Source organism: Podarcis filfolensis (assembly GCF_964270895.1).
Source record: "Podarcis filfolensis genome assembly, chromosome: 13".
NCBI classification, from domain to species: Eukaryota; Metazoa; Chordata; class Lepidosauria; order Squamata; family Lacertidae; genus Podarcis; species Podarcis filfolensis.
In genome coordinates this window covers 10,865,719-10,880,687 of record NC_139615.1, presented here as the reverse complement: position 1 = coordinate 10,880,687, position 14,969 = coordinate 10,865,719, and the positions used below count along the sequence as shown (strand labels likewise).

At 41.4% G+C, this 14,969-nt stretch overlaps 2 protein-coding genes across 2 annotated transcripts; both read left to right on the top strand.

The window, feature by feature from the left end:
- Positions 1-6,827: 6,827 nt before the first annotated feature.
- LOC310748522 (vomeronasal type-2 receptor 116-like) lies at positions 6,828-11,269 on the top strand (the record flags this gene model as incomplete). The annotated part of the gene is made up of 4 exons (XM_083584353.1): positions 6,828-7,805; positions 8,762-8,989; positions 10,166-10,292; positions 11,169-11,269. The coding sequence occupies exons 1-4, from the start codon at positions 6,981-6,983 to the stop codon at positions 11,267-11,269; spliced, it is 1,281 nt and encodes a 426-aa protein (XP_083440479.1). The 5' UTR covers positions 6,828-6,980.
- LOC310747167 (vomeronasal type-2 receptor 26-like) lies at positions 11,103-12,522 on the top strand. The gene has a single exon (XM_083581521.1). It carries the CDS (start codon positions 11,295-11,297, stop codon positions 12,192-12,194), a length of 900 nt encoding a protein of 299 aa, XP_083437647.1. The 5' UTR covers positions 11,103-11,294; the 3' UTR covers positions 12,195-12,522.
- Positions 12,523-14,969: the final 2,447 nt, after the last annotated feature.

The window sequence follows — 14,969 nt, the reverse complement described above, 5'->3', positions numbered from 1 at the left end:
TCTCCAGTTACAAACACAAAATGTAGGTTAACCATGAACCCTCATAACAGAGGTATTAATGAATAGGAGCCATGTGAAGGAATCAAACTATGGCTGTTACACTGGTTAAAGGATGTAGCCCAGCTGTAGAAAACTAGACACATAGAGAAAAGTGTTGTTCTTTTTTCATGATACTCTGTTGCATTGTTTTGTGTTTCACTGTTCTAACCTAAGATGTCATTTTTTCCCATTTAAAAATATTGAAAATCTAGTGTAAGCTGGGGGTCTGTTCATATTGTTATGAGTTTGGAGTGATAAATTGGGGTCCTGACCCTTCTAATCCCTGGATCCAGCAAGTGTTAAAAGTTAATCAAGCCAGACTAGCTTCCTGAACCCCAGGGTCCAGCAAGTGTTCAAATATAGGCCAGGCTCCCTTACTGATGAGGTGATCACCTGGGTGATGAGTCATTAAGAAGGATTAAGCGGCTCAGTGTGAGAAGGGAAATGGGTGGGGCTCCATCCCTCAACAGATAAAGCCAGAGTTTAGAGTAGAGTTTGGAGGGCAGTGATGTAAAATGGAGGGGAAAAGCGAAAAGCTGGAGACGGGGGGGGGGGGCGGGAATGTTTCATTTGTATCTAATCAAAGGCTGTGGCTATGGGCTAAACAAGCCCCTTTTGGGGTGTTGATGCTGTGAAGCCTTCCGTTGCAGGGTCATGTTGTATATATGTGCTAATGAACCATATACTGTGGTACCTCGGGTTAAGTACTTAATTCGTTCCGGAGGTCCATTCTTAACCTGAAACTGTTCTTAACCTGAAGCACCACTTTAGCTAATGGGGCCTCCTGCTGCTGCTGTGCTGCCGCTGCCGCATGATTTCTGTTCTCATCCTGAAGCAAAGTTCTTAACCCGAGGTACTATTTCTGGGTTAGCGGAGTCTGTAACCTGAAGCGTATGTAACCTGAGGTGCCACTGTATCATAAAGACACCACAAAGAACCCACGGAGGGGAGGAGGGAGGTCTTGAGATCCGGAAGAATCTTGTGTAATTTTTAATATCTGTGATTTTGAATATGAACGAATTTGTAAAATAAAGTAAAAATTATTTCAAAAAAAAAGAGTTTCATTTCTATCTAATCCAAGTCTGTGGCTATGGGCAAAACAAGTCCCTTTGAGGGTGATAATGCTCCATTGCAGGGTCAGGTTGTATATATGTGCTAATAAACCATATATCATAAAGACACCACAATCTCAACCATGTCTCATTCCCAAAAGGAAACACGAACCCTGGGCAAGTGCCTGGAACCCCCTGGAATCTCACACCACTCACAACAATATTCTGATGGTCATGTATTACAGGTTTTGTAGCTGTGGAGGCCCTCTATCAGCAGAGGGTTGGACTAGATATCCTTGGCTCTCCCCTCCATAATCTCTGCTCTAACAAATAAGTTTCCTTTGGCAGAGCGCCAAATGATGACACATTACATCATCCCAAAGCATTTCAGTAGTGATTCTTTCCCCTGTAATTATTAAGATTACAGTAATCAATTCACCCAGCCAAAGCTCCGGAAGACGGTAGGGAGACAGGGGGAAATCAACAAGCAAGGCTAAAATGATTATAAACACTTCAGTAATCCATGGCCAGATCGGATAAAGAACAAGAGAGTGATCAGGCTCTGTTAAGCTGTTCAGGTTCCTTCTTTCATTGTAGTGGGGGTAGCGGTATTTTATTACTATTAAGTTATGCATTTTGTGTTTTTATGTTGTAAACTGCCCTGTGTTCTTTAGACGAAAGGCACTATAGAAATTTAATCAATAATAATCCTAGCATAGCTAAAGCTTCAGATCAGTGTTACTTATTTGATATCCAAGGCATGCTTTTCTGACAATGTTGAAATCACGGATAAAGTGGGTATATGTCCACTTGAGAAATCCCTTGGCAGATTCTGCTGCCACCAAGCCATCTTGTTCAAATCAGGCTGAAAATAGCAACCATGTTGGAAAGAGACAGAGAGGAAGGAAAGCCCATGCATAGAATAAAGTTTGAAATCAGGATGTTGGTGCTGCTGCTGCTGCTGCTGTTCCTGCTCCCCAACTTGGGGTGCAAAGAGCATAGTTTGAAGTGCACCCAAAGCAATCCTGCACATATTCATCATGAGTGGTATGAGTCAGGCGATCTCCTTGTTGGTGGGATGTCATCTCATATCCATTATGTGTTTCCCAAGGTTTTATTCAATGAACACCCTTCTCAGGTCATGATTGATAACCCCTTGTAAGTAAATGGTCCATTTAAATTTCATTTATCTTTATATTTTTCTATCTGACTGTAAGGTGCTTCAGTTGCTTTGAAAAAAGTAGTTAGAGGACAGGACTTTTTGCAGCTTTCCTGGGTTCTGTATTGTGCAGGGAAGTGGGTTCCTGGACAAACCAGAGAATTCCCCTATGCTCAGCCAACCTCCCCTTTAGACCACCAGAGTTAGAATCATAGAACTGCAGCTTTGGGAGGGTCTCAGAGTGCAAATCTAGTCTGAAATGCAGGAATCACAGCTATTTTCCCTCATATAGAGACTAGATGGCACTCTATTGAGGGAAAACCTAATCAAGATGTTTTATAGATGGTACTTAACACCTACCAAAATAGCTAAAATGTATAAGACAAAAACAAATCTGTGCTGGAGGTGTGGTAAAACAGAGGGGACACTTATACATGTTTGGTGGACCTGTGAAAAAATCAAAAGCTTCTGGAACACAGTATATGATGAGCTTAAAAAATGTTTAAGTATAACTTCATGAAAAATACAGAAGCTTTTCTACTAGGGATAATGGACACAGGTATAGCAAGAGAAGATCAGAAAATATTCCTCTATGCTAAAAACTGGAAAAAAGAAACTGTGCCAACAAAAATGGAATGGCAAGACAAACTGTTAGAGTATATTGAACTGGCCAGATTAACAGAGGTAATTAGAGATTACACTAGACAAGAGTTTCAAAAAGCATGGGGAAAATGCAGAGAATACTTCACAAAACAGTGCCCTAAAATACATACCTGGACTTGTTTCGATTAATGTCTGCAGGAGACTTTGTGGATATTTAAGTTATAATTAGAAAAATCTTAATAATTATTTATAAAGGAAACAGTTTATAAGAAGCAAATAAGGAGGCCAGATACAGGATAAAGGAAGTCTTTTATTTGGTTGTTTGTATTGTTGTCTGTTATGCTCATTGTATGTTATGTTCACATTTAATGAGTGTGGATTTGTGTATTGGGGGGTGGGGGTTTATGTTATGCTGTAAATAAAATTCCAATAAAACAAAAAAATTCGAGGAATCACAGCTATTTTACTACAAGTCTGCCTTTTAGCAATCAGCCTGAAATATGCTTTGCATCACCTCAATTACAATGCAGATGGATGTGTGACTTAGTTGTGGGCGGTGTATAAATGGAGACAACAATGTTTTTTATGAAACTCGGTCTTATTTTCCCATCAAATAGCAAGTCGTTTTATTTGCAGAATGCTGACAAAATTCTACCAGCACATCTTGGTCTTGGTGTTTGCTGTTGATGAGATCAATAAGAATCCCAGGTTCCTGCCCAATGTCACTCTTGGGTTCCACATCTATGACAGCTATACTGATTCAAGGATGACCTACAGGGCCACTCTGGACCTGCTCTTCAATACAAATTATTTTGTCCCCAACTACAAATGTGGCATCCAGAAAAATGTAATAGGAGTCATCGGGGGACTGAGTTCTGATACCACTTCATGCATGGCAGACATATTGGGTCTGTACAAGATTCCACAGGTAGGGCCTGAGCATCAGAGACAGAGAGACTTGGCACTGTGCAGTAATCCATTCTTCTTCTTTCTTTCCAGCAGAAATTTGTTGATTCATAAATATGGAATGGTGCACTGGGGAAAAGCAAAAGGAGCTGAAATATATGGGAAACGTTTGGGGAATATAATATGGGTCCCCCAACAATGTGTATGAAAAGGGTGAGGATCTCAAGAATATGTGTTGAAATATTATTCTGAAGGTGACAGATTGCTAAATGGGACTTCTAGGTGGGACCATACCTATGGGACCACCTCTCCTGGTATGCCCCGCGGAGGACCTTAAGGTCCATAAATAACAACACTTTGGAAGTCCCGTGCTCCAAGGAGGTTAGATTGGCCTCAACCAGGGCCAGGGCCTTTTCAGCTCTGGCCCCGGCCTGGTGGAACGCCCTACCGCAGGAGATCAGGGCCTTGCAGGATTTGACATCTTTCCACAGGGCCTGCAAGATGGAGCTGTTCCGCCTGGCCTTTGGGCTGGACTCAGTCTAACCCCCACCCTCTCATTTTTTAATTTTTCTAATGGAACCCCTTATATGGGATTTGTATATAAATTTTCCCTCAGCTCTTTTTGCTGACCCATGTAGGACCAGCATAGATAGTTGGCCCCAGTGAATATTTGATGTTTTCTCCCCTTATGTCTTTGATCTATAGGCTACCACTAAAACGAGGCTGCATTTTAAGCTGCATTTTAAACTGTATTCTAACTTATATTTTAATCAGCTGTTGTGGGGGGGGTTGTGGTTTTTTTAAATGTTGTTACTGTATTTATATTCATTGTTAGCCGCCCTGAGCCTGGTATTGGCCGGGGAGGGTGGGATATAAATTTAAAAAAAATTATTATTATTATTAACTCTGAAAGCACGGCACTGGATACTGAACTGCTGGGCTCAACTGGTGATGTTGATGCTAACTTACAAAGCCCCAAGCAGTTCAGGACCCATTAACCAAGCAGTACTTTCCTCAATACCCACTGATCCATGGTTTGAGATCAGTAGGGGAAGTCATTCTTAATGTCCTTCCAACAGCCATAGCCAATAGATGATAACAAGGACCAGGGCTTTTCCAGTGTTGGTGTCCCAATTGTGAAAATCCTCCCTGGGAAACTAGGAAGTTTCCCCACATTCTTCACGTTCAGGAGTCAATCAAAATTTTGTTTGTTGTAGTTCTGGCACTGGGGAGACAGATCTGGCACTGAAGGCAGCCCTGTTTAGGGAAGTTTTTAATGACTGATGTTTTAATGTCTTTTTAATCTTTTGTTGGAAGCCGCCCAGAGTGTGGCTGGGGAAACCCAGCCAGATGGGTGGGGTATAAATTAATGATAAGTACTGTACTGCTATCGTACTGTTGTGCTGAGGCATCTGATCATAGCCTGCATTTTAATCAAGGCTTATATTTTGATCAGATTCCTGTATTCTAAAAATGAGCTTAAATTCACAAATGTTTCTTTCGAGACAGGAAACCAGCAGGCAAGGTCTTTGTCAGAGGCCCCTTTGGTTTATTGCGGTCATAAAACAGGCTGGGAGCAAAAGGTCACACTGACCATACAAATTATAGAATACAATCAAGGTTGCAAAAACACAATTAAAAAGTAATAATTATTGTGCCTCCCATTAAACTTGAGCCACATCTTCCTAAGGTTAAAAGGGCAAGAGCTAATACAAACAGCAGCTGGCTAGGGAAGAGGCTTCTCTCTGAAGCTGCTTTGAAGCTTCAGAGAATTTAGAGAACTTAGAGAACCTAGCTTTTACTAAGTTCCTTTTTACTTAGACAAGATCTTTGCTTCTAAAAATCTATATATGTTATGTATGAAATATATTGGCTTAAATGTAATTATGCAAAGGATTTAGAAAGTAAGATTCTTATTTCATAGAATCATAGAATCATAGAAGAGTTGGAATAGACCACGAGGGCCATTGGGTCCGGACCCCTGCCAAGCAGGAAAAACACCATCAAGAGCACTCCTGACATATGACCTCCAAAGAAGGAGCTCTTTCATAGATGCTGTGTGGGAAGATGAACAAAAGATCTGTTCAGATAAAATTAGCCACCATCTGTTTTGGAGTGAATAGGGCAATAGGGCAAAAGGTGAAATGTTAGTTAAGGCGCCTAGTCTAGGGCAAAAGGTTATCTGGTAATTAAGGTGCCTTGTAGAGATTAATGGCTATTTGTTTGCCAATTATAAATAGAAGGAAATATAGCTCTTTGTCTCCCATAAAAGGTAATAGGAAATGGGTGTATCTTTTATGATTGGTTCTAGCAAACAGCCAATAGGAATTTTAACCAGGCTGATTGGACAGAGGCAGCCAAAGGAGGAGCAAGGGGGCTGGGCTGAGGGAATATAAGTGCTGGCCATAATGGCAGGAGGCCAGGCCAGAGCTTGGTAACCATATACCACTGTGCCTCACATTTATTTGTCTGACAAATAAATTATTATTTTAATTTCTCTATTGCTGCGTTGAATATTTCATTCCAGCTAAGCGTTAACCACAAGCAGGGTGCTACAGTGCTGCGTTGCTTGAATGACTTTTGACCAGGGGTAGACAACCTAAGGCCTTATCGCTTTCTCAATGAGGCCCGTGGATGATCCAGGAATCAGCGTGTTTTTACATGACTAGAATGTGTCCTTTTATTTAAAATGCATCTCTGGGTTATTTGTGGGGCATAGGTTTTTGTTCATAATTTTTTTTCAAAATATAGTCCGGCCCACCACATGGTCTGAGGGACAGTGGACCAGCCCCCTGCTGAAAAAGGTTGCTGACCTCTGGTTTTGATGGTTTTAGATGTTTTAATATTTGCTGTAAATGCTATGGTGTTTTTATATTTTACTGACATTTCATTGTGCATTATCCTGGGCTCCTTATGGTGAAACAGTAATATAAACAAAAATAATAAATTAAAAACTACTAGGAATCAATATATTCAGAAACAGTTGAGCAAGACTATATGTGTGTGTCTGTGATTGTGTTTTGTGTGCAAGTAGAGGGGGCATTGCTCTCCAAAAAAATTGTGGAGTATATACAATTGCACTGTGAAAAAATATTCAGTTAAATGGCAATGTGATCCACACTCTTGTTCCCATTCTTACATGTTGCCTTTTTTTCCAGATTTCATATGGTTCATTTGAATCACAAGCAAATAATCTAATTAAGTTCCCATCCTTTTACCGCATGGTCCCCAATGAAGCCCTTCAGTACCAGGGAATTATTCAACTACTTCTTCATTTCAGATGGAAATGGGTTGGGCTCGTCACTATGAATAATGAAGGTGGAGAACATTTCTTGCAGATCATAGAGCCAATGCTTTTCGAGAATGGGATCTGTTCAGCATTCACAGAAAGAGTTGTAAACCATCTGCGTTTCACTGGTGACGTATTTGATTTGATGAAAGATACAAAAATTTTATCATCAGCTTTTTTGACAAGCAAAGCCAAGGCAATTGTTATATATGGGAAAACTGGGACGATTTTATGGTTGGCAAGTACTATAAAGGCATTGAAGATGTTTCAGTTGCTGTTTCCTCACTATAAGAAGTCCGCTGAAGTAAAAGTATGGATTACAACAGCCCAAATTGATTTTGCATTACACAGCATTCAGAAAACTCTTGGGACTGATATACAAATATTCCACGGTGCTATCTCTTTCACAATTCACTCAAAGGAGCTTCCAGACTTCCAAAATTTTATTCAAGATGTAAATCCTGGTTGGGCAGAAGGAGATGGTTTCATAAATAGTTTCTGGCAACAGGCATTCACTTGTTCAGTTTCAAACTCCACAGAGACAATGAACACTGATAAAGTGTGTACTGGAGAGGAGATGCTGGAGAGCCTCCCTTCTCCATATTTTGAGATGAGCATGACTGGCCACAGCTACAGTATCTATAATGCTGTCTATGCTTTGGCACATGCTTTGCATGCTATGCAGTCAGCTGGATCCAACCACAGAAGAAGGGTGGTTGCGGATATGCTGTCTCCTCAAAATGTGAAACCCTGGCAGGTAGTGTTCTTTTCCTCTAGAAAACCTGGCCACGTTCTGGAATTTAGCAGGGCAATGGTTAATTTTGTAAAGCATTCTGTTATGCCAACTGGCCTATTCAGTTGTTTGCTTTTCTTTTTCTTATAATTTTCTTTTCTTACCATTTTATTCATATACAGTGGTACCTTGGGTTACATACGCTTCAGGTTACAGACTCCGCTAACCCAGAAATAGTGCTTCAGGTTAAGAACTTTGCTTCAGGATAAGAACAGATATCGTGCTCCAGCGGCGCAGCAGCAGCAGGAAGCCCTGTTAGCTAAAGTGGTGCTTCAGGTTAAGAACAGTTTCAGGTTAAGAACTGACCTCTGGAATGAATTAAGTACCTAACCCGAGGTACCACTGTGTGTGTGTGTGTATATATACTGTATGTATATATATATATATATATATATATATATATATATATATATATATACACACACACACACTCAAACTTTATATAAAAAGTAAAAAAGCAATTGAAGAAGATAAAATATAGACAGTAAAGTGGAGGGGGGGACACATTCAGTTTTAGATGAACCAGTCATTTTGTGGGTTTTTGTATAGTATTGATGGTATCTTATACTGTGCACTGCTTTGATATTTTATGTGAGCTGGCAGTACTTTTAGATGCGAGTACTTAACAAAATAAACTTTGATAAATTAGCTGTTAAAGAGCACAATCAGTCTCTTCCACGGTGAGAGAGGCAGCACTTAAAATAGTAAAAAAAGGGGGGGGTTCTCATGCCTGTACAGTTAGCTCATATTAGCACCTCCTACTTGCCAAACTGTTGTAAATGGTGCAGAATGTTTGGTTCTAGTGGACGCGTGTTCCCTCCTAAAGGATAAGAGCTTAAATACATCCAGAAAAGCTATGGAGCAATCTTAATAATACTATCACAGCACTTTATATACATTTTTAATATGTCTCCACCTAGCTCCATTCATTCCTGCAGAGGATCTCATTCAACAACAACGCTGGAGATGAAATTACATTTAATGAACATGGAGAATTAGTAGCTGAATTTGATATTACCAACTTGGTCACTTTCCCAAATCAATCCTACATCAGGGTCAAAGTGGGAAGGCTGGATCCTCAGGCACCTCCTGGGAAACAACTCACCATTGATGAGGACAGAATCAAATGGCAAAGAGGCTTGACTCAGGTGAGGAAATAACTGCACAGTCTCTCCAATTGTTGTTGTTGTTGTTTAGTCGTGTCCAACTCTTCATGACCCCATGGACCAGAGCACGCCAGGCACTCCTGTCTTCCACTGCCTCCCGCAGTTTGGTCAGACTCATGTTTGTAGCTTCTAGAACACTGTCCAACCATCTCGTCCTCTGCCGTCCCCTTCTCCTTGTGCCCTCCATCTTTCCCAACATCAGGGTCTTTTCCAGGGAGTCTTCTCTTCTCATGAGGTGGTCAAAGTATTGGAGCCTTAGCTTCAGGATCTGTCCTTCCAGTGAGCACTCAGGGCTGATTTCCTTAAGAATTGATAGGTTTGATCTTCTTGCAGTCCATGGGACTCTCAAGAGTCTCCTCCAGCACCATAATTCAAAAGCATCAATTCTTCGGCGATCAGCCTTCTTTATGGTCCAGCTTTCACTTCCATACATCACTACTGGGAAAACCATAGCTTTTACTATACGGACCTTTGTTGGCAAGGTGATGTCTCTACTTTTTAAGATGCTGTCTAGGTTTGTCATTGCTTTTCTCCCAAGAAGGTCTCTCCAATACCAACATTCATATGAAGATATGTTTGTAAGCCACCTGGCAGAAGATATTGTCCTTTAAGAAGTACAGAAAGTTCTACCAGTAAATATACAAATGACAACAATATTAAAAGTGCACCATCCAGAAATAACATCTCTAACAAGAACTCAATTAATGTCAGAGGATGTTGTCCATCATTCTCTTCTGTGAAATCCCTGAAGCTGGCTTGCTGGCTGGTTTGTTTGTTTGTTTCATAAACTGCATGCTCTCCTTGATTGTTAAAAATACCTCCAAGTGCTTTACAAGGAGATCAAACAAGAAAATCTAGGGGGGAAACGTAACTACTTTAAAACATACCAAAGTCAAAATACTAAAACAGATTAAAATTTCTGCTTCATGGCATTAGATTGAATTCTAACCTACTTAGTTATTCTAAGTATTAACATTCTAATCTTCTACAGTTTGGATGATGTTTAATACAGCAGGTAATTATCGCCCTGAATGTGCTACCTGTGCAATTAGGAAGAATATATTTTGTACGATTAGTGTTCTGCTTTATTAGTAGATTATCTGATGAATGCTCCAAGATGTTCTCTGAATATTAAACTCTTCAAATATATTTGAATAGGTGCCACCGCTTTCAGAATGTAATGACATCTGCCATCCTGGTTATGGAAAGAAAAAGAAGGAAGGAGTTAAATTTTGCTGCTATGATTGCGTTCCATGTCCAGATGGGATGGTCTCAAATGAGAAGGGTAGGGCATGCCACATTAAGATATATCAAACAGTACAATACATTGCAGTAATCTCTGAGAAGCTCTTTTGCAATTTTGTTCTCATTAAAGCGGGGCAAGGATTTAATGATGGCATTGTGTATTTTTTTTCCATTGGTTATAAATAATATGTATACAATTTTAAGTTTCAACCAGTTTGAAGAATATGTTTTTTTTAAGAAATGAAGTTACTACATTCTGCCATCAAGTTCTACTAACTTGAGATGAAATAGAAATTGTGATTCTCCTTTAAGAACAAGGCTTACTGAGAGAAGCTGAAAAGTCTTGTCAAAATTAGCAGAGTTGGCTCTCAAATAATAATAATAATAATAATTTATTATTTGTACCCCGTCAATCTGGCTGGGTTTCCCCAGCTACTCTGGGCGGCTTCCACAGAGACCAAAAATACACTAAAATGTCATACATTAAAAACTTCCCTGAACAGGGCTGCTTTAAGATGTATTCTGAATGTCAGGTAGTTGTTTATCTCTTTGACATCTGATGGGAGGGCGTTCCACAGGGCGGGCACCACTACCGAGAAGGCCCTCTGCCTGGTTCCCTGTAGCTTTGCTTCTTGCAATGAGGGAACCACCAGAAGGCCCTCGGCGCTGGACCTCAGCGTCCGGGCAGAACGATGGGGGTGGAGACGCTCCTTCAGGTATACCCGGCCGAGGCCGTTTAGGGCTTTAAAGGTCAAAACCAACACTTTGATTTGTGCTCGGAAACGTACTTGGCTATAATGATTCATGAGGATCAGGGGGGGGAGAACGAGGCAAACAAGAATTAAAAAGAACATATGTCCTTCACATACAAAAGTCCAAATTTGATAACACGACTTAACTGTTTAAAATGTTTTAGGCATGAAGTTTTGGAAGGGCTTCCGGGAGAAAAATATTAGGCTAGGTGGACTCTTCACAAAAGTTGTCTTTAAGAATAGCTGTAACTGGTTCAGATTGTGATGCATTGCTTTCCTCCCTTCTAGAAATGGAAACTTGTCTCATATGCCAAGAAGATCACTATCCAAACAATGGCAAGAATCAATGCATTCCTAAGATTCCAAACTTCTTAGCCTTTGATGAAACTTTGGCCATCATTTCAACATTCTCTGCGCTATTGCTGTCTCTGATCACAGCTCTAGTCTTTGGCATCTTCATTAAGCACCGGGACACTCCCATAGTCAAAGCCAACAACAGAAGTCTCACCTATGTTCTCCTTGTCTCCCTCCTCTTGTGTTTTCTCTCCTCTTTACTGTTCCTTGGAGCACCAAATAAGGCGACCTGCCTTCTCCGACAAACGAGTTTTGGCATTGTCTTCTCTGTGGCCCTCTCCAGCATCTTGGCCAAAACCATATCAGTGGTTTTGGCATTCATGGCTACCAAACCAGGATCCAGGATCAGGAAATGGGTGGATAAAAGACTGGCTTATTCCGTTGTCCTCTTTTGCTCCAAAATTCAAGTAGGGATCTGCACTCTGTGGCTGGCAACCTCTCCTCCATTCCCTGATTTAGACATGTACACAATGACAGAAGAAATGGTACTCCAGTGTAACGAAGGCTTGGTCTTGATGTTCTATTGCGTCTTGGGCTACATGGGCTTCCTTGCCATGGTCAGCTTCATTGTGGCCTTCCTAGCCAGGAAGTTGCCTGACAGTTTCAATGAAGCCAAGTTCATCACCTTCAGCATGGTGGTCTTCTGCAGTGTTTGGGTATCCTTTGTCCCAACTTACCTGAGCACAAGAGGAAAATACATGGTGGCTGTTGAAGTCTTTTCCATCTTGGCTTCCAGTGCTGGGCTACTGGGCTGCATCTTTTTCCCCAAATGCTACATTATTGTGTTGCGGCCTGAGCTGAACAGCAGAGAACATCTAATACGAAGAAAGACATAAATGACAGAAGAGTCTGTGGTTTTATTCCATTCTTGGTATCTGCATAGAACTATAAAAGAGGTGTAAATATATTGGAACTGTGCAATAGAATTATACTATTTTGGGATTTTGTTCTCTTGTTTTGTGGTTATAAAATAGTTGCTGTTTTAGTGGCCAGGGGGATCAAAAGTTCGACTCTGAATGCTGAAAGGTGTTCTGATATATTCTGTGCTTTAATGCTAAACATTAACTTACGGTATGTAGTAAACCTATCCAGACTAAGTATTTCTCCATACATTTCTGGCGTTATTTTCATTTTCTCTTAGGGCTAACTGTTGAATCTGATTTAGATTTGGAGTGCAAGTCCTAAAAATTATCTTCATAATAAATATTTCTGTTTCTGCCTTTACAAAAAAAAAAAACCAACTTTCTAAGCTTGTGTCCATTGTCCAATGCATCAGTTTCCAAGCAAGGCACACTATCAACAAATGTTAAGCTCCACTTATCAATACTGAAACAACTGCAAGGAGACCAACACAGAGATTTGGTTTTTTAAATAATAATAATAATAAAGAGTAGAGTCACACATCCATTTTCTGGATTTGAGACTTCCTAGTTGCTTTTTAAGCCATTTTTTGGGGGGGGGTGGCTTCTGGAGTAGAAGTGCCAACTGCCCCTAGAAAACAAGAGAGAGGCCCATAACTTTAGCAGCAAAGCACTGAACATGTCTAAGTCAATTCAGAAGCTGGGTGCTACGTGTGTCTCTATTTTTCATAAGTCTATGGAAATCAACAATGCCAGCTCTTGAGCTGATGATGAACCATTCCTATTCTTGCATTGTGCATAGGTGCAGCCCCTTTCAGTGCGCAATGATAACCACCATCCATGTTACAGGAAGGCGAAGAAGGAGGGGGAGAAGTCTTGCTGCTTTGATTGTGGTTTGTGTACAGAAGTAACGATCTCTAACCAGGATGGTAGGAGGCGCAGACCGCAACTGGGGGTATTGCTCAGAGTAAGCCTATAGGCCAGGGATGAGGAACCTCCTTTCAGCCACGCCCAGCATGGCCATGAGTTCACCCCCCCCCCCCCCGTAGGGTTTTTCCGAGTGGCCCATGTGTTTCTTGGCAGATGGTAAAATTCAGATAAAATTAAACAAAGGGGTGATCTTAGTAAGTAGGGAATATATTGAATTGGGGGAAGTGAATTAATTTAATAGTATGTTGCCTACAGGTGGTCTGGGGAAATAAATATGGTGATTCATTCTTATTATTGTTATTATTTATTGAATTTATATACCGCCCTATACACGGGGGTCTCAGGGCGGTTCACAGAATAAAATCAAGATATAAAACCACAAAATACCTAATAAAAATAAAAATAACAACCCAATAGTCCCCTCCCTCAAAAAAACCACCACATTTTAAAAGGGCATAGGATGTAAATTGGATCAACCAAAGGCCTGGTTTAAAAGGAACGTTTTTGCCCGGCGCCTAAAGGTGTATAATGAAGGTGCCAGGCAAACTTCCCTGGGGAGAGCATTCCACAGACAGGGAGCCACTGCAGAGAAGGCCCTGTTCTCCTGTTACCACCCTCCAAACCTCTCATGGAGGAGGCACACAAAGGAGGGACACAGAAGGTGATCTCAAGGTCTGGGTAGGTTCATGATTAAAGGGGAAATTAATTTATTTATCTCCTGCCAACCTAGCAGTTCGAAAGCATGTCAAAGTGCAAGTCGATAAATAGGTACCGCTCCGGCGGGAAGGTAAACAGCATTTCCGTGCGCTGCTCTGGTTCGCCAAAGCAGCTTAGTCATTCTGGCCACATGACCTGGAAGCTGTACGCTGGCTCCCTCGGCCAATAAAGCGAGATGAGCGCCGCAACCCCAGAGTTGGTCACAACTGGACCTAATGGTCAGGGGTCCCTTTACCTTTACCTAATTTATTTAGAGGCAGGTGTATGAATCCAAGAGGAACTGATCTGGAGCAGGGGTGCAAGTTAACTGAAGAGCTTTTGTGGGGTGATTTGGGTGGGAAACCTGTTGACTTGCCACCACAATTTGCCCAGAAAGCTTGCCCAGCAAACCCCTACGAAGGCTTCTTAAGCGGGCGAGCAGGGAGGGCAAGAAGCGCTGGTTTGAATCATTGTTTTCTTTTAATGCCACGAGGTGGCAGTACAGGACCGCTCTTTAAGGAAGATCCACCGCTGCTCCGAGAGCTGCGAGATGAGACATATGAGATGAGTGGCCATGTGAGAAACGGGGAGTTTGCAGTTTGAGGTTGAAGGGAGACTGGGATTCGCCTGAAATGGTGTTGCGGCCTTGCAGACGGATGCACAAGCCGCTCCCTGAAAAAACAAGGCAGACCTGTGCTGTCTGCTTAACGGAGTGCATTTCCCTCCTCTGTTTATACTCTGCACTTACATCTGAAGAAGTGTGCATGCACACAAAAGCTCATATCAATAACTAACTTAGTTGGTCTCTAAGGTGCTACTGGAAGGAATTTTTTATTTGTTTTATTTTATTTGTTTTGTTTTGTTTCATCTGCAAATGGAGCAGTCATGACAGCAAGGCGTCTAAAACAGGCGTACGAAAAACGGTGCCCTCCGGATTTTCGTACTACAACTCCCATGAACCTCAGCCAGCATGGCAAGATTCTCGGGGGGTGGGATGTGTGGTGCAAAACATCTAGAGCAGATGTGGGGAACCTTTGACCCTCCAGATGTTGTTTAATTTCAGCTCCCATCAGCCCCAGCCAGCATGGCCGATGGCCAGAACTGATGGGAGTTCTCGTTCCGCAA

Excerpts from the sequence above, each read along its gene's own strand:
- LOC310747167 (XM_083581521.1), top strand. The coding sequence starts at position 11,295 with ATGGAAACTTGTCTCATATGCCAAGAAGATCACTATCCAAACAATGGC.